Here is a 24240-nt window from a genome sequence, read left to right as displayed (position 1 = left end):
GTGAGATCACTTGCTTCTCTGCTGCAGAACAGGGGCTTCAGAAACAAAGGTATGAAAGTCACCAAAAAAACTGCATTGATCAGACACCTCAACATGTCCATAGACAGCTCTTCCCTGTGGGAAATCACCATTCTCCAAAACTGGCACACTTGATATATCAAGTGTCATACACCAAACAGAGAAGAACAGGGAAGACATCAGTCAAAGGCCACAATGGAGCTGGGAAACAGGAGCCGAGATGTGACCACAGAACAGGAACACATGACATCATGGAAGGAGAATTATGTAAGTGGAGAATGCATCTCCAGAATGGAGGAATTTATACCCATAACATGGGCCTTGATTCTGACTCAGCACATGGAAAATAATTATAAACCTATCTCCATAAAAAAGATAGGTAGAGAAGGTTAAGGAAACCCAGGATGAACTATGTGTCAGAGTAGACACTGTGAATCCTTGTTTTAGTCCAAAACAGAGTCAGGGAAAGCAACATTCAGTTTCTCCTGATCTTGTTTCTCCTTCTAAATGAGGAAAAAAAAGAGTATCTGGCGGTTCACCAGCTGCCCTCCACCCTCACGTCCAAAGACGACATTTCCTGTTACACTGTACATGCTATGGAAGAGTGAGCCTGGTGACATTTTTGGCAGAAAAAAAAAAGTTTCAAATTTTTATTTACTCCTAATTACTATTCAGCTTTTGTGCAATTACTGACTTGGAAGACAAAGAAGATATTTTAGGATTGTCCCAAGACCTTGTGAAAGTTATGTGTTTCCCCCTCTGTTCAGTCCCCCTTGTGGGTGATCTCGTATGCTAAAGGAGCAACCTGCCCTTCCTGACTACAACTATTCCAAGATCTGGAGACACAGGGACCCCAGCTGCCGGTATCAGCCTGGGCTCCAAAGGACCTTTGTGGTTGAGGCTGGTGCAGCACAGCCCAGAAGCATTTCCCTCTCTGCTAGCCCACTCTCAGTGCTCATTGACCACGTCTGGGAAAGCATCCTAAGAGGCTGGCCACCTTCACTACCTTCCCCAGGGCACTGAATGTCCAGAATGGGGCTAACATTCATGTTCCATGACCTGAAACTTCACAGCCAGAGAGCTTTCACCTTTCTGCAGAGTTTCATCAAAATCCCTCATCAGAGTGGAAATGGTGCAAAAACGAGCTGCCCCATAAAAAATGAAGAATTTAAAAATATTTTCAATATGCAGATCCTTGCCAAAAGCACAGTAAAGAGCCCACCATGAATACATAACAGAAATAAAAAATGTTTGCTCATTTCTAAATTTCCTGGAGTTTGCTTAATGTCAGAGCCCCAGTTAAGAGCAGAAACGTAAAACCCTGTGACAGCTATTGAACCCTCGACCCCGATCAGCAGCTTCACTGGGACTGGTTTTGAAATCATTCAGTCCGTCAGCCTGCATCTTACACTCAGTGCAACTGATGCAATCCTGTGAATCTCTTCTCCCTGTACATTTTTAACTCTCTTGTGCCAGCAGTTATTTGACTCTTACAGGAATATGAACCAGGGCTGCCCTGTTTCTTGGGGAACATTTGGGGAACACGGTTTCATCTAGTTTTTGTTTGAAGTAGTAAATATTTAGGAGAAGCAGAAGATAGCTTTCATCTGAAATGTGTTTTCATATCCTTGAAGCAGTGAGGCAGTGAGAAAGGGACTGGAAAACAGCCTGCCATTTCCTTTCCTCCCTGTCTTTTGGACTGCTTTTGACCCGGCGTGTGTGCGCATGCACCCTCACCCCCTTGGGCTGCTCTTTTACACCGGGACTTCCTTGTAAAATCCAATTCATCCAATCCAATGACTAAAACACTGTCTATAAAATTATGGCATTTTTCCACTTGAAAAAAAATAAATTAACACTTAATTTAAAAGTTATTTTTAAACCTACTTGGCTTGAAGCCACCTTTAGTCACAACTGAAGTGAATTCTTCTTTTCCTAGAATTCAATGCTTTCCTTTTCTAAAATATACTAGCTTAAAAAAAGTAAACTCAGTAAATGCAGAGTTTACACTTCTGACTACACTGTTTTGCTCTCTGACATATCAGCAGTTTGCTTTTCAACAAACCCAAACAAGTCTTTACTTTTTCTACTTTAGGGACTTGTCCCGAGAAGGGACTTGAGCAATCCCAGAGCAGAACCACTCACTTCCAGTCTGAATCTGGCTGGGGCACTTGCAGAGCATCACCACAGCCAGTAACAGAGTTATGTCTGGGAGGAAACTGAAGCCCCTTCAGAAACGTGGCCAGACTCGAAAAGAAAGCACCAGAGCTTTATTCCAGTGCAAGACACCTACGGCTTCTGGCACTACATCTGCATTTACATGGCAATAGCCAAACACGAAACACATAAACTGAGAGCACTGTTGTCATATATGGAGGGAGAATGAGTATCCTGACTTCACTATGTTCCCATTTTCCAGGACTGTCTCAAGAGACAGGAGGACATCTGGACTCCTTAATGAAGTAGCTGATCTGGAATCTGGGCTTAGTAACACTAACTCCCCTTTAAATAAAAATTTAAAAAAAAGAGAAGGGGGGAGAGAAAAGAAAGACTTTAATTTAAGCCATTAATATGTCACCAAGAAATATTTTAAGGACCAACAGGCAAACTGGCCTGACAGGAAGAGTATTTTCCTTCCCTTTTCAAAAGGGATTCTACTTTTCCTAAGAGAAAATTCAAACTAAATTACACTGACCTTATATTCAGTGACTATTTGCATGTGCAGCATTATCTGAACTGTGACAACTCCACTGAGATGTGAATATGGAGTTTATATACTTCAGTTCTACACGTTCTGTAAAGGGTATCAGCAAGCAGAGCAAAGCAAAACAATGAAGGCAAGAAATATGTAGTCACTATCTGCAAAAAGTAATTTGAAGAGATTTGGGTTTTCCAAGTCAAAGTCTCTCAAGTCTGAGCTCAGCACTGGAGTGTTTGGTACTTTGAATCAAGGAGAAATTATTGGCTAACTCAGAGCTTAATAATGACAAAGGAGAGGTGACTTTTTATATTAAGAAGTGGCACTTCAAGGTTTTGCGGTTTTTCTGTTGCTACTGTTTTATTGCATGAGTGCCTAGGGATTCAGAATCAAAATTTCCTAAGGACCCAGCATCTATCTAATCTTTTAACTTTTGTCAGAGGCATATGGAGATGGACTCAGTGAGAATGGTTCAGGTTTTGATGTTGTTCTTAAACAGCAGCATCTGGAGGGCTGTTTCGAGGGGATTTGTTTTTTTAAATGGGGGTAAAGAAGATGCTTAGGGTAAGCAGCAAATCCACAGTGGTGAATTAAGACAGTCAGAAGCTGTCAGCTCCTCTGTCTTCAGCAGCTGGACTGAAGCTACAGCGCTCTGCACAACTCTGGACAATTCTGCACTCTTTCCCCATGCAAGGCTGTGGAGTTCAGTGTTAATATTAGCAAAATGCAGCTTGCCAACATGTGCTTGCTGAATGAGGTAGGTCTCCATTACCTCATTCTACACGACCCTTTTACAGATTTTATCCAACAAAGCTTTTGAAGATATATTTATCTTTAACCATGTGAGAAATCTCACTTACAGTAATGATTGTGCAACAATAAAAAGTAAAAATAAAAATGATTAGTAGTCCGCTGACGATTATAAACCCTCTTCACTTCCCTTCCTCCCCCTTTTTCTTAGGAACTCATTACTCCAATGTTTATTTTTACTTTTGTAAATCCAAGAGTGCAAAGCTAAAGGTAGTGGTATAAAGGCAGCCACAGTCTGAACAGATGGGTGAGTACAGGATCTTGACATCTGAACATATGACAGGATGCGGTGTATGAATGCCACACTGGGCAGCACTGGAGGAGGGTTACAGCTCTGGTAGCAACCCAGGAAATCTGTGCCAGGACAGTAAGGAAGGATTATGCAGCTTTTCAGCATAAAGTTGCATTAGAAGCTTTGAGACACTGTCATCATTCTTACTCTACCATTCCTCTCCTCTCCCTGACCCCTTCTCACAAACTCTCTGGTCACCTCTCAGGTTTATCCATGTCATTTTCCAACTCCACTAGGTACAGAAATCTCAAGAAGACTGGGGGGTTTGACCTTCTGCAGGCAGCTGCAGGTTAGTTCTATCTGTCTAACTGGGATAATGTGATCTCCAGACTCCAGCAGGAATGACCTGTGTGAAAGAGAAGGGGGACACAGAGATGATATGAGAATCCTTACAAGGAACTGGGTCAAAGAGAAAGATTAGGATAGCTTCCTGGAGATTTCTTTTGGAGTTATCTTCTGGCTGGGAACCCAGGCCAGATGGAGAATGTTTTTGAACCTACAGCAAGAACTGCCCTTGGCTCAGAGTGAAAGAAGAGTTAAGAGCTCCCAAATCCTCACATCCCCCAGGCTTCTCTACCTGCTCATGGGTATGCTGCATAAAGCTGTCAGATCCTTCTGGTCCTGACCTTCCTGGGGTGCCCACAGCTCACAGCTCTGGAGAACAGAGCTGGTCCATGCAACTCCTAACCTCCAAACTCAGTTTGTGCCAGCCCCAAGAGCTCAGTGGTGTCCCATCTATCCCCATTTCCCTTAACAGAGCACCTACAGTCTAAGCTGTCTCCTCTGAGATCAGACCAGCATCCACTGCAGCAGCAAAGTGTTAAGTCAGCATGTTGTAAAGAAGCATTATAAACATACCTTGACATTTTAGTGTACACAGTTAACATTTACATTTCACACCACCTCCTATGTAAAATTCCTCTCCCCATGCCATCAATACACCAATTCTCTTAAACCCTCCCCACCCAACACTAAGAGCACCTTTTCTCAGGCAGGCCAACAAAACACAGTATTTTTGGTGCTTCTGAGCCCAGCAACTGTGGAGACAGGAGTGGTCAAAAACTGATTAAAAATACAAAAATTACAAGCAGATAAAATTCCCCAACCTTCAAAACCTTTAAAACCCACCTGGGTCTTTCTCACATACCCCAGAAATGCTTCCAGCTCCCAAAGGGATGCTACAAGCAATATTTCAAAGACTACTTTCAACGTTTGCTGTGAAGCATCTTTTGATGCTTTAGGTTTATCTTTCTAAGGGTTAATATACCAAAACAGGAAAGAGGGGGGAAAAAAGGCACAAAAGCTGTGTAACTCCTTTCTGAGGTATGACAAACTCTCTCTGCATCTTATTCCAAAGTGTGAGATGTGCCATTTCCATTCTTAAGCTCAGTAAAAATGGCATTAAAAAGTACTAACCCTGGGAACTGCATGATTATTAGTTTATCAGATCAAAATCAGCAAAACTGTCTTTTTATGTGCTGCTGAGTTTCAAAAAAATCCCCTACCACGCATATTTCAGTTCTCCCTCTCCACACCCCACACCCTTCTGCTGCTGTCCAGCTGGAACACATCAAGGGTCTAGAAGCCAAGTCAAATGTTGACCCCACCCTCCTCCATCCATTTTAAGGCACCTTCAAAGCCAGTACACTGATCTAGTTCAGCTTAGCCAACAACGCCAGCAAATCTGTTATTTAAGACTTTAGTGCTGGGTTTTTATAACTGCCCATTAATACAAGCTTTGATGTATGGTCAAAAAATCCAGCTGTAATGAGTTTCATCAGGCTGTAGTAGCCTTTCCTCAGAAGGTCTTTATTACTATACCTTCATAATCTTTGGGCCCAATACTTTCATAGTATCATTCTTACTGAACCTCCTTAAAAACAACTCAGCAACACTTAACAGTTCTCCTTCCCCAAAATTAAAACAAAGAGTCAGTAATAGTTCTTCTTGAAGACACTTTTGCATCCCCAGTTTTAATCACATTTTGCTGTTAAGAGCATGCAAGCAATAGCTGTGTGAGCTGAAAGACAAACTAATTTTCATTACAAAGTCCTTCAGACAGGATACAAAAGGATTTTGTAAAAGGACAAACAACTTACTTTGTTGCTCCCCTTTTGAAGGATGCAGCACAGAAGAAAGAGGGGGGAAAAAAGAAATATTAGTTACATTTCTTTTACATGCATTCAGCCCAACTTGTACAGTTCTGGAAATGGCTCAAACCAAATGAGGAACTGACTCAGGGAACATTCACTGAATCCTGCAGTTAGACAGCTTCCAGGAGAACACAGGACATTTACAAAGGACTTGAAACGTTCAGCAAAGCTGTTTTCCTCACTACATAAACATTCTGATCCTGCTTTCACTTCCTTCAGCGTAAATCAAGAGCAGCTCCTGGGAAGCTGGTGGATACAAATACAAGAGAGAAGAAAATGAGGCCTGAAGTGATCTAGGGATGGGATGGCAGCCAGAGGGATTTTCATGTGTTGGTAACACTGAACTTCCAGTACGCAAAGCAACCCACTAAACATGTCTGCTGAGCCTTCCATGACAGCCATTCCCTACAACTTGCCAGTGGATGGAAACTTTCAAGATCCAAGGCTTTTTAAAAAGCAAATATTGAACTTTTAGATTAGTAATAAAAATAATGAGGAGATGGCATTGGGGGATGTGGGGGGAGAAGGAATGGGTGGTGCTAGCAAGGTAAAGTGTGCAGAGCAAGTTACGACAAACATCTGTGCTATTATTTTGGTTTAATTGTGAGTTTTGCCATGAGCTGGCATGAACAGTGTATATTATACAGTGGGAAGCCAGCCAAAATAAACACCAGCCTACAGTTGAGAAATACAGTCTGGAAAGGCTAGTCACAACGTTGTAGCCACTTTTTAACAAAAAAAGGAGGGTTTTGCATGCATCAGTCCAGAAAGCCAGCAGTACAGTCAGCTGGTAAATGGATATCCCATTTCAAAGTGAACTGACCACAGTATGATTTATATCAAGCAAGCTGACTTGCATATGGGTTGGAAAAATAAAAACACTGATTCATTGCTATCTGGGTGGCTGTCAAAGCCTATGTCCTGACAAAAGCAAATGGATTGCAGGAAGGAGGTGACTTGGCAAACTGCAAAGAATTTAGGGGCTCATAGAGCAATGCTGAGGGCTCATTGGACATAGTTCATGGGACAGTGAATATGTGAACATATTCACTCTGTGCATCCCCATGTATGGAGGGCCAGGGAAGACAAGCAAAATTAGCAAGGAAATGGAGGAAGGGGGTGATATATGGCCTTTAAAATATTAATGAGATTTGCTTAGGCAAAAAGAAAAAATATAAATCTAGAACCTTGGACTTAACTTACAGGATCAAATGAGCAGCAGAGACTCCATGTTAGTGGCAGCAAGTACTGAGCCCCACTACCACTGTAATCAAACAATTTTATGTAGCTCTACTAAAAAAAAAAAATCAACAGCAAAAGGAATATTCTTAGTTGAGAGATTTGCCCTTGGTGAGAATTCAGAACAGATCTCTTTAATCAGTGCCAGATTCCTACTTTTCCTGCCCCAGCTCAGGGCAGTGGCCGTGGGTGTTACCCCGGTGTCCTTGTGGGTGATCAGAGCTGCTCATGAAGGCGTCGGCTGCACTCTCCCGTTCCCGGCTCACACACGCTCCGGCAGCTGCAGGGAGCAGGCCAGCCCCCGCTGCAGTGCTCCAGCTTCACAGCACTATTTGTCTAGTTTTCATTTCTGAGCAGCAATTTTTGTACTGTTGGTGCCAAAGCCCTGGATACTCAGAGTGCCCAGCTGTGCCTCACACATGAAAGAGAGCGAGAAGGTCGGCCTGGGAAGGGGCTAAGGCACTTCTTTGCCTTTTTAATTCTGGGATCCCGAAGCTGGAGGGAAGCACTGAAGTAAACTCAAGCTGCTGCCATTTCCTGGCAGTCCCTCCTACTTAAAAACATGGCCTCTGAATCTTTAAAGGAGAATAAAAGACTGGCGGGTGTCTCTAAAACTATTTCAACTCTCTATAATTTCAGAGGAAGGTGTGAAACATACACAGGATTTTAATGAAATGCTGCTCATTTTAATTTAGGATCCACTGGATCTCCTAAAGTACCTGGGGCCTTGGAGATTTTGCTTTGCAAAATTCAGAACTCTTAACAGCAGACTCACAGTCCACATTTGGACCTCTAGTCCTTTAGGAATAAAGTTTTAGAGGCCTAGACTAGCGCTGAGCATCTTTCCTGAACAGCCTGATAAACTACTGCGCAAATTTCAAACTACAGGCACTTGGAACAATAATATTTACTCTTTTTATAATGTAAAGATAATTCCAACTCAAAGGAGAACTGTATTTTGACTCATTTCTACTTCTTTTAAGGAAGTCCCTCGTCTTGCATCTAAGACTCTTTTGACAGACCAACTTTAAACAAAATCAAGAATTCTTTGTAAACATATTTTGAATACCAAGTATTTTTAGGGGGAAGGGACAGACAGGAAGACAGAAGAGAAATTCAGAAATCCAACTAGTCTGTCTTGTTGAAGGATAAAGTACCAGATATACCAATATGATAAAACCGTCACAGAATATAAGATTAAACCAGAGGCATCAACAGGCTTTTGTAAAATCATCATTAAAACCTAAGCAAGAAAAAAACCAAAGCAATACAGTACATTGGTCCTAGTAATTAATTAGGTAACTTCTCATAACAAATCCTCGTTAAGTGACTTCTGATATTCTTAGGTAGGAATGGATCTACTGGAACATACTGAACATACTGAAAAGTCACCAACATTGCTTTTTACTTTTTAAAGTCTCAGATACCTGGTAGGTCTCCTACTAAATGAATATTTGCACTATTCTCTAAAAAAACCATCATCATTATTATCATCACTGTTTATTTCTATAATAAATGGAGAATCCAGCAGCACAAGAATTTCTTATTTATCTTTTTATGGTAGCCTTGAAACTTTGTACGAAGAAAAGAAGCTGAGCTTGTTTGTGTGAATAGCTCCTGGAGGAGATGCAGACAGAATTGTACTGGAAGCCATGCAGGCATCGCAACCAGAAGGGAAGAAAAAGATGAAGAGAGAAGACAGCACAAGACCCTAGACTCAAGGAACCTGGCCTTCCCATGGAAAACAATCAGAGAGAAAAGCAAATTCATCAGAAGCAAAGCATCATTTCTCAGAGTGGATCTTCTGCTGAAGCACTCACTGCAGACAGGTGAGCTGTGCCTTACAGAAACTTTCAAAAGCCCAAATGACAAGGTATTTTTGCTAGTCAGCCTTCTCTTTGGATATATCTCCTCAAAGCTTTACTTGATGTAAAATATCAAGGTATCTAGGTCCAAAAGTAGTAAATAGTAGCTGGACATATTCTGTTTCCCAACTTTCTGTCATTTCTAGTAAATTAATAGACGCTTTTTTATTGTATCCTGTTCAATTTGCTCCACATGATGATTAGCTGAGTAAAACTGCCTTTGGAAGGGTTTAGCATGTGTTTCATACAGAAAAAATCATGCAGTGAATCAGTAAAATAAATATACATGATTGCCTGGAATGCTTCTGTCCGTTCTGTAATACAGAGCTTGAGGGAATAAACTCTTCAAAGCACATCTTTACCTTAAAAAACATTAATAGAAACAATGAAGCTCAAGAAATCCCAAATTGCTCAATGCTTTTACTACACGGATCCAATGAAAAACATGTTGGAAGGTTTGGTTTGTGGTTGCTTGGGTTTTTTTACATTGAGGTTTGACGCACAAATTGGTCTTAAAATATTTCATTATGAGTATTTCGAAATTACCACAGACTCGTACAATGAAAAGGCTGCTCTTTCTTGAGATATCTGCAGACACTGTGTTTTCCCAGATGATACAGTCGTTTTTTCTGACTCAAACAGAGCAGCTACTGGCAAACTAGTGAGCTGTTTAACTTACTGAGGATTTATCAGGATAGACACCGGCTCGTAGCAGAGATGCCTTCCAGCTATCCACCTCCTCTTGGGAGTCACAGGCTAGCTCAAGGAAACGGTAATCCTTGTAAACATTCCTAGAACAAAGAGCACCACATTGTAAAACTAGCATTTTACTACTCTGTATCATGCACACAGCATTTTAAATTAAAAATCCTTTGGGATCAAAAATTACTTGGTAATTGTTTTAGACAAGAGACTTTACGGGACAGGTGCTTGTTTAATAATTACATGGAGTACTTAAAAATACCTTAGAATGCTACAGCAGAGCTCTGGAAATAATAATAATCATCTAAAGGCACCGTGAAACTACTTAAAATCAATTTTTCCGCTTTTGGTAAGACAGAGCACTTTTAGGAAAAAAAAGGACATTGTGATGCAGAGGACAAACACAAGACATGCCAACGTAACAGCACAGCTTGTGACAGATTGCTGCTGGAACCAGTAAATACCAAAATAATTACTGAAGCAACTCCTTCCCGTGTTAAGTCCTTTCAGTGCATTATATACTCTTTTTAGTTTTTAGACATCATCAGTAAAATAGGAAAAAACCAGCAACGATAATCAGATATTTTTAAACAAACAAAACAAATCTCTGATGTCTGTCATCGTAATAAGAAAAGTGGGACATGTTTAAATAAAACATTTTACAGGTAGTTCACACAATGAGATAAATACAGGGAATCACTTAGTGGAAGAAAAGAGAAAGGAGGAAAAATACGTCTATAGGAAGGGTACTTGTAAATTCTTCAATAAACAGAACACATTTTCCCCTTACGGTTTAGCCATTAGTTTCTGAATTCAAATTCTATACACAGACCAGATCACTGTAACTTTGTCAGCCAACAGACTTTTTAGGAAAGGCCAGGAGCTTAGCTGAAAAAGGTTAGGAAACCACATTTTGCTAGATCTTAACAGTTGCACAAGGATCAATCTTCCATCTCAACCAGACTGCTTTCTTCCCTTAGCAAGCTATGGAGGAGGGGGGTTGATGGAGATTGCTTCACTCTCAAAGACAGCAATGACAAGGGGCCTTTTGGTTTCATTATGCAACTATAGAGGTCATTTCTACCACATATTTTGAGGGGGAAAAAAATTGAATACACTATAGAAGAAGGAAATAAAGCTATTATTGTCACTGGCTAGACAAATTTCTTTAGCATTCAAGGACTGGTGGGATTTCACTGCTGGACTGGTGGGGTTTCACCGCCACACTGCTGGAACACAACCAACTTGATGTAATTCCCACTCACAGAAGTGATTCGCTCCTACCACCAATGTTACCAGGCAGCTCATAGCATCGCTTTTTAGGGGTAGTCTCAGGAAAGAGGTTAAAAAAAGATTAAAAAAGTGTAATTGAACCTGAGCATGAAGCAGCCATGGCACCAAATCATTAAATTATCACCCATAAAACCACAGTATAGCAACCAGAGCACATCCACTCTGAAGAGAGTGAAATCAGGTATTTTTTAGCAGGCTTGTAAGTTGCATTCAAAACTGCAAAGAATAAAGGACACACTCAGATTTACTTCCTTACATTGGTGACTCAATTCTCACCAAATTCAAAGGCTAAATCTGAGCACACAGCACCAGGCTTGCACTACTCCCTTCAAAAACCCAGAGGTGCCACCAGAGCATTTCCTTCCCACAGAAACCAGCCCAAAAGGTCACGAAGAGGCACTAACGGGCCCAATCCCATAGTTTAGCCAAAGCCTTTGACAGTATGAACAACTGAAAGCTCTGTGGATTCTTTTATTGATTGAGAAATTTAAAATTAATCCTTTTTCTTCCTTGACTCCAAAAGTACTAATCTTGCCATAAGGCAAATAACAGCCTGGATGACCTTATCAGATGCTGTTACCTTAAAACTGAGGAAACACCTGAATTTTATTAAATTTGCAGTGTTGTGGAACTCCAAGTCAACATTTACAGAACAAAACAAAGAAGTCAACTAAAAAAAAAAACAAACAACAAAAAAGAGAAGCATACTGAAATTGCAAGAGGAAAAAAATGCTTTAATTTATTGTTAGGAGAAGCTTTTACTGAGATAAGCTTTTCTGGCTAAGATAACGAAGCAGCTATAACTTTGAAGAAATAGGAAGCTGAAATGGTAAAAGGGTACTCTCAGAAAGATGACTAAAAATAACAATAGAGCAAATAAAGGCTGTAAAACATCGTGATAGGGAAGTTCCAAAAACACTTATCTGCAAGAGCAAAACAACATGACACCAGCTTGTGAAAACATTTTTTCAGGACTGTCATGTTATATATTACACTTTCTGGCATTTTGTGGCTTGCTACAACCAGCGGAGCTGTGTGAGCAGGGATTTCAGCCAACTGCTTTGAACATGTGGGAGCTGACAGTCTGCACTCTATCTCTGTGTCAGGACTTTTCCTGGGGCTAGGGACACCTCATGGCCCAGCAGCTGATGTCTCCCACTCTCCAAGGCCCTTCTTTCTCCATGCAGGATTTGAGAGTTCCATTTTAGTGTAGCTCATTCTACTTCACCACCACTACCAAAGACACAGCACATGTGAGGAACTGAAGGATGCACACCCTGAGTCAGAGCTCATAGGAGTGTTACAGTAGTGCAGGTAAGGGATGCTTGCCTCCCCAGCTCGCTTCCTTGCTACTAGACTTCCCCTGCCTGTCTTTCTCCCAGAAAGGCTGACAAGCATAGGAACTTTTCAAAGGAAAAAAAAAGCCGAAGTAACTTCTGAAAAGAGTGTGTCCTTTTTCTGTTACCACTGGAATCTTAAAAAACATATTAACATGCTTTACTCATTAGGAATCCACTGGCGTCTCATGGAAAGCTGTAAAAATGTTCTTGAAAACAATTCAGATTTTTTGTCTTCTTCTCTCTTCCACTTCTTAAAATTGCTGAAGACATCAGCACGGAAATAGTTACTACTCAAGCCTCACCTACCTACTCCATATGGAATACTGTGAAGTCATGTTCTCACTGTCATCTCTATAGCAGCTAAATGAGATGTTAGACATCAAAGACAACGACAGAATACAGGATACCAGGAAAGATGAACTCTCAACAATAGGAATCTTGCTGATATCCAGGCATCTGTAAATCTAAGGGACTGTAGAAACAAGACAGATACAGTAAATGGGAACATGCCTAGAAGTACAATTTGCAAGTAGTATTTCTCTTGAATATTTAACATTTCTTAAGTGTGAACACATAAATGAGGAAATTGCCAAGCTATATGCATATACCACGTTTACCTACTCTACTTCCTCCTGTAGTCTCATCACTGTAATTTAGTATCATGCATAATACGTGAAAATATAACTGTAGTGGCATTACTGGAAATCAACATAATACTGCTTTTTTTTTTTCCAGAATGAAAAATACAAAAGACTACCATTTGTTATCTGCAGATTTTATTATACTCTAGATAAATAAACCTCAACTTGGAACTGCATTCCACTAAAAATACAATATAATTGCTTGTGGGGATGAACAGACAATTGGACTAAAAGCATAATTTCCAATTCTGGAATGGTTCCCCACTCAGGACATGCCTTCTCTAGGCCAGGCCCATTACCTGAAAGTCCAGCAGACACCCAGCTGTGACTTTGCTTACCCTAGAACTTCTTAACTTTATTTTTACCTTCATTTCCTGATTCCTTTCCCCTGCATATTTCAGGGCCTAATACAGAAATGTCCATGGGTGTTTCTTTAACTCCTCCCATCACAAAAGAATCCTGACAGGATGGGGTTAAGGTATTTGAAAGTGTCCAAGAGGAAACTGAGAAATGCCAGGTAAGTTTGAAGACTGACCCAGCTGTGAGTTACTGCGATTTCCCTTCTACCCACCCTGAAGCCTGGGCTGTTAGCACTGCATAGGGAAGGCTTGACTGCCTATAAACCAGCAGATCTCTACAGTCCAGGAGCAGGGAGTGAATAACACACGCCTGAAAATCACACAGAAAGAACATCACTTGTAACATCAGTGCATTTCCCTCTATGGTGGCTGCACATCAGAATGTGCTCTCTGAGCACACGCCACTGCTGCACATCAAGATTTATTGTATCCCTTGCAATTTCTTAATACTAAGATAAGGTTAAATATTTATCTCCAGCAAACCTGGAAAGATTTTAAGGGCAACTACTGCAGGCACATTACAAACCCAGTTAACATGTGTGCGTATTTATTAATGCATACTCACATACAACCATGTGCATAGAGAGCTTTAAGATTGAGTTGGATCTGGATTTCAGTAGACAAAGATATACTGGATATGCATGACATTTCTTTTTATAGAGAGAAAATAAAACTAAGATTAATCAAAAATGCATTTATTCTTGCCAATGTGGGAGGAGACAGAACAACCACTACACAACAAGAATACTAGTGGCATTTTTTAGAATTGGGCCTATGAGCTACTTTAATCCTCCCCACAACACAAACCCACATTTAACTTCAACAGTTGCACTGACACAAGTGAAGCTACTCACAGACTGAAAGATAAAGGAATATCTTCTTTTACAGGGATTTCAAACAGCTTATCTCAATGATTTTTTTGTAAACATCACATCTCTATTAGCATGGAAGCAGAATTGAAATGAACATTATAAATTTAGAACCAAATGCAAATTGGCCCCATTTTATTCCATGAAAAATATGAAAGATTCAGTTCTTAGGTATTTCTTACTTGATTGAAATTGAAAACATACAGAATATGGATTTAATGAATAGCCACCTAAAACGAAAAGGGGAGAAAATAACAGAATCCAGATACTCCAGCTATTGGGAAAGGCAATCTTGGATGAAATTGTATGTTCTCTACCTATTTAACCTGCAACGCCACTATGCACACTCTGCTTATTCAAGTTTAGTCTTAGTCTGTGATTTTGGACACCTGTAACTGCTCAATGGCTGGTTTGAGTATATGCACTTTTTTTTTTTTTTTCCAAATAAGAAAGCTCTACCAGAAGCTCTGCAAATCATATATTTTGAAGAAACAAAAATGGCCATCTGCTCTGAGTTAACAGCAATGACTAACATTTTCTATCAAGGCATACCATTTCAGATCACTCCAATGTGAATGCTAATTAAAATTAATTACACATGTCTCTCAAGATTTTTTTCCTTAATATCCAGAAAAGCCAAGGAGACAATCTCTGAGACAATGTAATGAAATAATAACACTTAAGGATTTTGCCTATCTCATCTGAGTGCTCTCCCAAAAGCATAAGGATCTTTTCAAGAACACACACCCAAAACACACACAAACCCCACAATTTTAAGGTGAAAATGAACCGAAGATATGCTGCTCAGAGTATAGGCCAGCCTTGGCAATGAAGTATCTAGAGTCCTATATGTAACCCAGAACAGAAATGCAGCCAAAACTAACCTACACGGGCCAAAATCCACAGTATTAACAGTGACTGCCACTAAAATATTCCATAAGTCCCTGGAGGAGAAGGTTTGATGCCTTTCGTGGTGAGGGATGGAAGCCTGTTTTGGAATCTGCCTCGGGGCCACACAGATGCAAAAGCTGCCCCCAGCTGTCAGCCCCTCCTTGGGCACGGAGGGAACACAGCTCCTGCTCCAGTCCTGCCCTTCCCTGGATGGGGCAGAGGGACCCAGACTGTGCTGGGTCACGGTCAGCAAGGCCAGGAGAAGCTGTGCCGCAGCTCACTCAGGTTTACCATGCATGGCTTAGCCCATGCTTACAACACCCGTGTGTCTGGCAGGCACTTATGTTTCAGATCCCACACAATCACTTAGGGAATTTTCTTCAGGTACAGTGTAACTTTCATATTCAACGTATGGGTTTGGCACTGTGGTTTCCTTCACCCAAAAGCCCCTTTTTGCTCTGGAATACCAGTTTTAAACCTCAATACCTGCACCATACTATCATGTCATGCAAAGAATATTTGCCAATAATGACAAAAAAGAATATATTCCAGAAACAAAAACAGCCAACCTTTTTATTTTTTTTTCCTTTTTTTTTTTTTTTTTTTTTTTTTTTTGTTAAGGGAAAGCAGTTGGCAATAAAGGCTAGCTATTCCTTGGGTTTGTATATTTTTCCTGTTCTTAAATATTGTACTCTCCAGTATTTTAGGAGTTTGTTTAGAAATGTTAGCAGCTTTTTTTCTGGATTAAATTTGTAGGGCTTTTTAATTAAACAGATTCTCTTTCTTCCATTTCGAACAGAGAAGGCTCTGAATAGCTTACAGTTCAGCTCTTCCTGGGGCTTGGCTTTCTGAGTAATTCAAAAACAGTAACTAAACATACATCTCATTTTAGGCTTTCTCCTTTAGCCTGGCTTCTATCCAACACCTCCTCTGACCCGGTCTCCTTTCACTAGTTCCCTTTATTTTGGCTCTTACCCAATTTCCCTTATGTATGGACAGCAGTTAACCAGTTGCTGCCCACGGCAAGAAATTCAGTACTTAAAGCTCTAGTACATTTGGAGTGCCAGAAAAACCTTTTGTTCCATCCCCTTCTAGAGCAACACACAGCCAACAATATATATCCAAAATATGTAGTGATACCTTTCACTGTGTAGACACAGTGTACTTTCCTGGGTCCTACTAGACAACACAGCTCCCTGTGCAATATGATTCCTGACAGACAGAGTGTACTCAGGAGTCAGTAGCTAAAATTCCTCATCTGGCAGTTCTATTTTCAGTCCTATTGTGCGCCCTCAAAATGGCCTTTTGCTTGCTCTCCTCTGGACATTCATCTGTTTGTCAGATTAAAGATCTGTTTTTACAAGCCTGCCCCAGACAGTCAGCCCTGGAGCAGGGATGGCAGGTTGTGTCCCACTGCTTCATGATTACTGAGAGGCATTTGGCTCTCCGGAACCTACTCTTGTGAAAGCAAAAGGAACAGTTCTGTGCTTTGCTCTTGCTCCTCATACCCCTCTATCATAGAGAACCACAGAGGTGAGGAAAGAAACACCATAACTCTATTTCATCTGAGTCCTGGTTGGGCAGGAAAGTAAAAGACAAGGAGAACTGGTGTCATCTTCCTCTGCAAAGAAGGCAGAATTTCACACACTGGTTCTGCTTCTTTGGCTCCAAGGAAAGGAATGAGTCTGAAGGGAACAGAGAAACAGTGCTGATCAAGGACTCTCCACCAGGTAACCCTTCCTCACTCTGTGGCTGCTACTCCCAATACTGCTACAGAAGGCTTGAAAATTCACCAACTCAACAAACACTTCAGCCTACTACCATTTATAACCCGCAAAACCTGCACCTGGCAGAATCTCTACTCCTTTAAAAGAGAATTCGTCTCTCCAGAGTTGGAGAAGAGGTGGAAAGGAAGCTTTTTCTCTGCTTGTAGCAAACGAAGACAGTTTTTTTTACTCATCATCATTTCTTTAATTAAAAGGGAAGTAATATATAAATGGAGTTGTAATACAGTAGTGCATCAATTTATTGACCAGCAAATCAGGAAAAAGGTGCAATTACACTACTGCAAAGGCAAGAGATTACTGCAGAACAACAGACATTCTGTCAAAATAGTGCCACGTGGATCCTGTAGTCAACAGGGCGAGATCATGAGAACTAATGACTGCTTGCCCATCTTAGGGGAGATGGAGAAGTGGGACTATTGCACAGATCCTTAAGGGAGACATATTTAAGACTACAGTTCTTGTCCCAGCCTACAGTACTTGGTTAACAGAAAAAGCACCAGTAAGTGAGTAATTTTTACAAGAAATAAATGGAGACTAAATCAAGTGTTTGGAATGAAATCCTGTAAGGAAAGGAAACTTTCTGGGATGGACAGAATTTGTTTTCTTTGTTCTTGAGCTCTAAACAAGAGTCTTACACACTCAGCAATGAGAATATGACAGGTTAATCTACTGAATGTGAGCAGAGATGCTGACAAAATCCTCTCTCCTTCATGCTTAGCTCTGCCTGAGAAAGTCAATCAGCGGCTACATCTACACAACTTCACAGTTAAGTTCTACACCAGTACTGCAAACATTCTTTTTTTCCCCTATAGCATAATTATTTTAAAATACTCAATATATTTGATCTCTTTTTCCAGTCTAAAAAAACCAGACTTGCCACAAGTTTCCTGTGGAGGAGAGAAGACGGTAACACAAAATAGCACTCACTTGACAGCTTTAGGTTTAGACGCACACTGCTTGACCCTAAAGCTCAACTTCAGTTGCTTAAAGGCAGACTCATGTAGATGGACACAGCCAAAAATGATCCAGGAATCACAGGGCACTCACTTGAATTTATTTTAATATCTAGTACTCCTAAGGTAAGTAAACTAGAGGAGTCCATTGCAAAGGTCTTCCATAGTGTCTATAAATTAAGTAGATGCCCCATTCAAAAACTTTAAATCTATTACTTACTTTGCTGAAAAACAAACCTAACCTCTCTGTTCTTTAAGAAATACTGTAACTATTTCAGGCAAAGTTTTCCTCTTCCCACCCTCACCTTTTGTTGTTGTTGTTGTTGTTGATTTTTTGAGATTTAATTAGAAAGTAACATGAAAATAATTTAATTATTTTACAACACAGCCTTTCCATAAACACACAATTATGTTCATTTCATGAGAATTTATCTACACTGTGAAATCAATCGTCACAGTCTCCATTTACTCTACATTACCAAGTCACATTTGATTCCTGTCAGAGAACTGTTGACTTCTGCAGTAAATCAAAATGACAGATACTGTTAGTTTCCTTCTCCATCTATCCCCAAGTCTCAGCTAACTCAAGATGGTTTTTCCTTCTATCCAGTGAAATAAGTATTTTCCTGGTCACTATATTTCAGAGCTGGAAAGGTTTTCATAAATGGAAAAAATGCAGTGCATAATCCAGGAAACTATTGAAATGTACAGTATCAGAAACATATGGCTGGAGCAAATACCTATGCAGTGAGGGGCTGGGAATGAAAAAGAGAACAAGCTTATTAAAATTCTTCTCCTAAAAGGATTTTTCTTGAAAATTAAAACTATTTAATTGAACATTAACAAAAATTTCATAGTCAAGGAAAAAAAATGCTGCCAATTACAGGGGGAGGAAAAAAGAGATACAGAATAATCTCCGTGCTATCATGGAAGCTGGAACAGATGATTGTGCCTTTGTTCTTTAACGATCTACATCTTAAATAGCAAAATGGTTCCATAACCAGAACCCTCAGTGGGCAGACTTCGAAAGCTGATTTCTTTCTCAGTTGCTAAGGTTTTTTTAATTAAAAAAAAGCAACCATTCCACCACCCCCCAACAAAAAAACCCAAAACAAAACAAAAAAAAAGCCAACCAGAAACAAAGTTAATTTTTTACATGATCTTTGAAAAGCAAGCCATACTCACACACACACTAGAAACCAGGATTCAACAGATTACCACAAAGTAAAATAACAATAAGGCTCCTTATTTCAATGTATCTTTATCAATTCCCTGTTTCAGTTTCCTTAAGAATGTGGGAGAGGGGACAGTGTCCCCAGCCATATCACTTTACTCGAGAACCAATATTCCTGGTTTTGCTGACATATCTATGAATTCAGGATTCAGTGGAAAGTGATACTAATCTTGTTTTGATCAATTTGTGCAAGGAGGCAGATTTTTAGAAATACCAAAATCAGCTGTTTTACAGTAACAGAGAAACTGCTATTTTAATTAGAATTCAATAAATATTTCTTCAAAAACAACTTCTGCCTCCCTTAAAACTGGAAGACTGACTCCATGATCTGCCTCTCCCAAGGCAAAAGTATTTTGTGGTCTTAATGCTGTGCTGTCATGTCTTAACATGCCCATGTGGATATAAGGATGTTTTTAGAGCAGCTTGCAGAGGCTGCAGAGTCTAGTCAAAGCCCAAAGAGGCAGGGCTAATTACAGACATGGCAAACATTTTAGACATCTGATTTTGAAATCCTTGATGTCTAGTATGGATGAAGATCAAGTAAAAATGTGAATGTCCAGCTATACATCACCCAAATAAATCCCAAACTTGCCAATGGAAATGCTTCTCTTGGATTTTCACAGCAGTTTGATTATTACTATTTATGATGATGATGATATTCAAAGCCATTAGTCAAACCAAAGGAGAAACAATGAGCTAAAATTAACAAATTTCTCATGGAAGTAACCTAATATGCACAGCTGATATCAAGCCACCAGGACAAAGTTACTTTTCTTCATAGGTGTACATACAACACTGGGATGATCCACACATAACTACAGCAGAATCATCAGAATTAACACTCATTTCCAGCAGCCAAAGATCATTTATGTTTTTAAGAACATGAAAAGCTTTTCAAAGCTTTCTTCTGTTTTCCAGAAATGCAACTGGTCAAGCATTTGAAACATTATTCCCAGCTAGCATGTGTGTGACATACTTTCAAAGGGCATCTCCTGGCAGACCATGTCCCCTTGCAGGCTGGCTGAGGTGTCAGCAGACACAGGCAAAGCCTTCCTGGGGTAGTTCAGAATGAGACTGACATTGTGTCCTCGCATTGCTGCGGTCAGCAGAAACCTGACAGCCCAGAAGTCCCGTGCTTCGCTTTTGCTTTGCAGGAGGGAGGGGCATTCTTTGCTTCTGAAAGTTCTGGCCACTATTTCTGGCCAGTCTGGGGGCAATAACAGCTGGCTCTGCAGAGAGCCACATCCAGCTGTCAACATCTTGAATATCTGAAGGTAATGCCAAGCTTTGGTGATATGAAGGAGAAGTGAGTGTGAAGGAATTTAACAGAAGAGGGAAACAAGGATATCTATCCATGCTACCCCTGCAATTCAATTTACTTATTTGCCTGAAAAAAAACTTACAGAAATTGCCCCTTATATGCTAAAATGCAATTCCACTGAGACAGCTACAAATGATGCCTTTTCCTGGTCTTAAAATCAAGAGTCATACATGGCTTGAAGGGGAAAAGGGATTTTACCTTGGTATTTATTTTAAGGATCCTTAGGTGCACACGTCTAGGTCATATGCATCGAGATGCACATCACTGAGTATATCCCCAAAGATCAGGTAGAACATTATATGTTTTACTAATTAGCAGATCTATCAAAGATTCCCCAATGAGAGGCTCAAGTGAGCCCCCCTCCCCAAGGAACCTTCACGTGGATGGTTCTACCTTAGTTTACAGAATGTGTTCTGGAGAGGACCTTGGTGTCTGGGGCACACTGATCCCTAGCTATGAAGCTTCTAAAATGTTTAGTCTCAAAGCTTGACAAATAAGTCCAAGAATGTAGGGAAAAAGCACTAGGAATACAGAAGTTGTAAAAAGGTATAACAGGGGTATAAAAGAAAAGGCAAAAAATCTTCATGGCATCACAAATGCAACTCTCCTCCTCAGTTTAAAAGAAAAAAAAAATTACATGTCACTTTTATGTCTTTTGTAACATTTAAGGAACCTGTTTGTGCACAGCAATCTGAACTGGCTGTGTATCAGGAGTAGCTTCTGTAGAGCACCTGCACCACTTAAAACAGAGAAGAGTCTGAGAGGAAAAGTGTGGGTCAAAAACTAAAAAGCAAAGATTTTATTAAATAGAGAAGTAGAGGAATCTAATTTTTCTCCATTCAGCAGTGTTTAAACCCAAACAAATAATCAAATGAGTCCCAAGATTAATGACAGGCAAGATTTTCCACTGGAGAAAGTGAAAAGCAGTGACGTTTTTGTGATTTACACCAGTTGAATCTGGTCACAAGGTACAGAAGTCATGAATGTTTTGGTAAGCCTAGGTGACTGCCAAATAAAACAAAAATAGGATCAGGAGATGATTATCCAGCCATACAGAACAGGCTGACTCATCATGGAGCTGTTTCACCCCAAGAGTGGCTCAGAGGACACCAACCTTTCATCCCATGGTTATGCAACAGCAAAGAAGCAGATAAATCAAGAATATCAAGACCTTGTGTACTCAATATGGTGGAAATAACAGAACTGCACTCAGAGTTACTAGAATGCTCAGCTAGATGTCATTTTATGGAAGTATCTGCAGAATAGCACATTTTCTTACCTCTGCTCTGTGTTAAACAATGCAAAGATGTGTTTGCTGGACATGAAGCTCTTTTCAACATCTCGCACTTTCAAGTTGTCCAAAGGCAGCATATACTTCTTCTCTTTTTCCTAGAAAAAAAATGGATTTAAACAACACTGTGTGAGAAGAAGCCTGATGTCAGCAAGCTCTGTTTAGTTGGTAATGACCTTGATACATTTGTTACCATAAGAAAATACCCAAATTTAAATGTCTGCTTATATTTCATAGACCTACCTGCAAGAGAAATGAAAATGAAACCTCAGTTTCAGTTCTGTTTTTCACTGACCCTTTTAAAACATTTCCTAATAAAAAAAGTTCACCTCAAACACATAAACATCTACATTTGTTATTTTTCATTCCACTGAATTCTAAAAAGGCAAGGGTCAGATTTAACTAAAAAAAAAGTGTCTGATCAATGAAGAACTCTTCTATGTCTGCACAGCAAGTGAAGTAACTGGTGACATAAGTTCATCTCTACTTTGTTGCTATTATTAATTATGTAAGCATGGCATTCAATAAACGCACACATAAACTTTCATTCTGCCAGTGAAAAATATGAAACCCATACAAATCAATCAAAATAATCAAGGTTTTATACGTACCATGTACAAACAAAATCAGACTCTAATCTAACCAACTTATTTCTCCAAATAGGAATGACTTATTCACTCTTGCTGTAGCCAACTCCTTTGCAATTTCATCACAACCCTCATTTACAGCACAATCACTGTAATTTCACCTTTTCCAGGTTTCTTCCTTCCCATCACTTCCAATTAAGGACTAGCAATACTCCCAAGGTAATTTACTATGTCAGAACAAAAAAACCCCGAGATTATTAGCTGTTGCCATTATGTTAAACTTCTTTCAGTTGTTGCACTGATGGCTAAACTGAACCAAACCTCTCCAGTTTGCTTTGAAAACACACCAGCTGTTAAATAGAAGGAACCAAAGACAAGAAGTTATCCTCAAACCCCTCATTTTGGGCTTGCACATCACAATAACACTGCTGACAGGGGCATTAACGCAGCACCGTTTAACAGCTTCTAAAAGCCATAAAGGTACCTTTAAGGCTGGTGCCACTATCATGGCAGCAATGGAGTGCAGAGAGGCTTTATGCCCTGGACTTTTTCCAGTGGATACTAAATGGGGCTTTCATGAATTTGGCTACCTGATGACCCTACAGAATTTCAATAAACCACCAAAGCTGAAGAGCTTAAGATCCCTTTACAGTCCCTTATTAGCCAACATGAAGCAAGGCTGACTCATCTTTGCCTAGCCACAACCAGAGCCAGCTATGAAGTTCAGCACCACTGCACTTCCTGGAGTATTCTGGACCGAGACATCACTTATGGGGGTTGGCTCAAGGAAGAAATACGCATAGGATAATAGTTTATTGTATGCCATGAGACAGGACAAAGGAACAAACCAAACTAGGGCTCATTCTTCTCAATACGTGTTTCCCAGAATACACCAAGCAACTTCCAGTGCACAGAACTGGAAGATGTCCTGGCTGGGCTGAATGTGTGTTCTGTGAGGGCAGATGCAATTCATCTTGGCTGAGCTTCAGCAGATTGCAAAACTAAGCTGGATGAGAAAAGCCTGAAGAGTGAAACTATAAAAATACCATGACATGGCCAACAACGGCTCACTTTCCTAGACAGCCTCATACCAGGCCTCAGGAGAGGAAAAAGCAGATTTCAAAAGCCCTTCTGGAAAAGAACAGTTTCTCTTGTTGTTGAATACAAAGGTTATCAAATTCCATGTATTACATAAAAAGTATCTTCTGGATTTTTAAACTGCCTCTATCTTAACCATCCTAGAAATTATTACTCACAAAAAACCATACATATGTATATTCTTCACTCTCTCATCTAACATCTACTCCCATGAAGGAGTCTAGTTCTCTGTCACTCTGTAGCTGCTTATCACAGTTCGTACCTATATTCTGCTTCCAGGAAATATGTATTGCCTGAAGCCTTGGGGCTCTCCCTGCAGGGACTATACTCTACCATCCATTCAGTAAGAATTACACTGAGATAAATAAAAAAAGCCAAGTAAATTCATAATTTACCAATACAAAAATAAATAACAGTAAATGACGCTAAATAAAGAACTTACAGATTAGATATTTATGTATCAAAATTAAAAGTACACTATCCTCTAATACAGATTTTTACTGCTATGATCTGTTTTTGCTATTACAAATTTATGTCCTAACTAATATAGTAAATAAAAGACAACAATGTATTAGCTTTGCTGCCACCACAAAGGGACACACACTTGAAAACTATTCTAGCATGTATTAAACTTTGTATTAAAAGCTTTTTTTTTTTTCATTGAAAGCTGGACTGCATGGCAGTGTAAGAAACTTTATTTCAATTTTTTCTTTAAAACTTACCTTTCAGTTTTACAGAATAGGCTTATCATGATTTACTATTCAATTACTGAAAAATTAAGAAGTTTCTGATGAAGTTT

The 24240-nt window shown here is 39.9% G+C and overlaps 1 protein-coding gene across 7 annotated transcripts in view; it reads right to left on the bottom strand.

Annotated features, from left to right (window-relative positions):
- The window catches only part of DNM3 (dynamin 3), a 172849-nt gene that overhangs the window by 45444 nt on the left and 103165 nt on the right, over positions 1–24240 (bottom strand). For all 7 annotated transcript variants that reach the window (XM_069022384.1, XM_069022386.1, XM_069022380.1 and 4 more), the window contains 2 exons: positions 21745–21854; positions 9755–9866 (listed from right to left, as the gene is read on the bottom strand). In XM_069022384.1, the coding sequence (XP_068878485.1) occupies positions 9755–9866; positions 21745–21854 (222 nt within the window). The remainder of the gene's footprint in view (positions 1–9754; positions 9867–21744; positions 21855–24240) is intronic.

This window comes from Aphelocoma coerulescens, chromosome 8 (assembly GCF_041296385.1).
Source record: "Aphelocoma coerulescens isolate FSJ_1873_10779 chromosome 8, UR_Acoe_1.0, whole genome shotgun sequence".
NCBI lineage: Eukaryota > Metazoa > Chordata > Aves > Passeriformes > Corvidae > Aphelocoma > Aphelocoma coerulescens.
The sequence above is the reverse complement of the archived record's forward strand: the minus strand, read 5'-3'. Positions and strand labels throughout refer to the sequence as shown.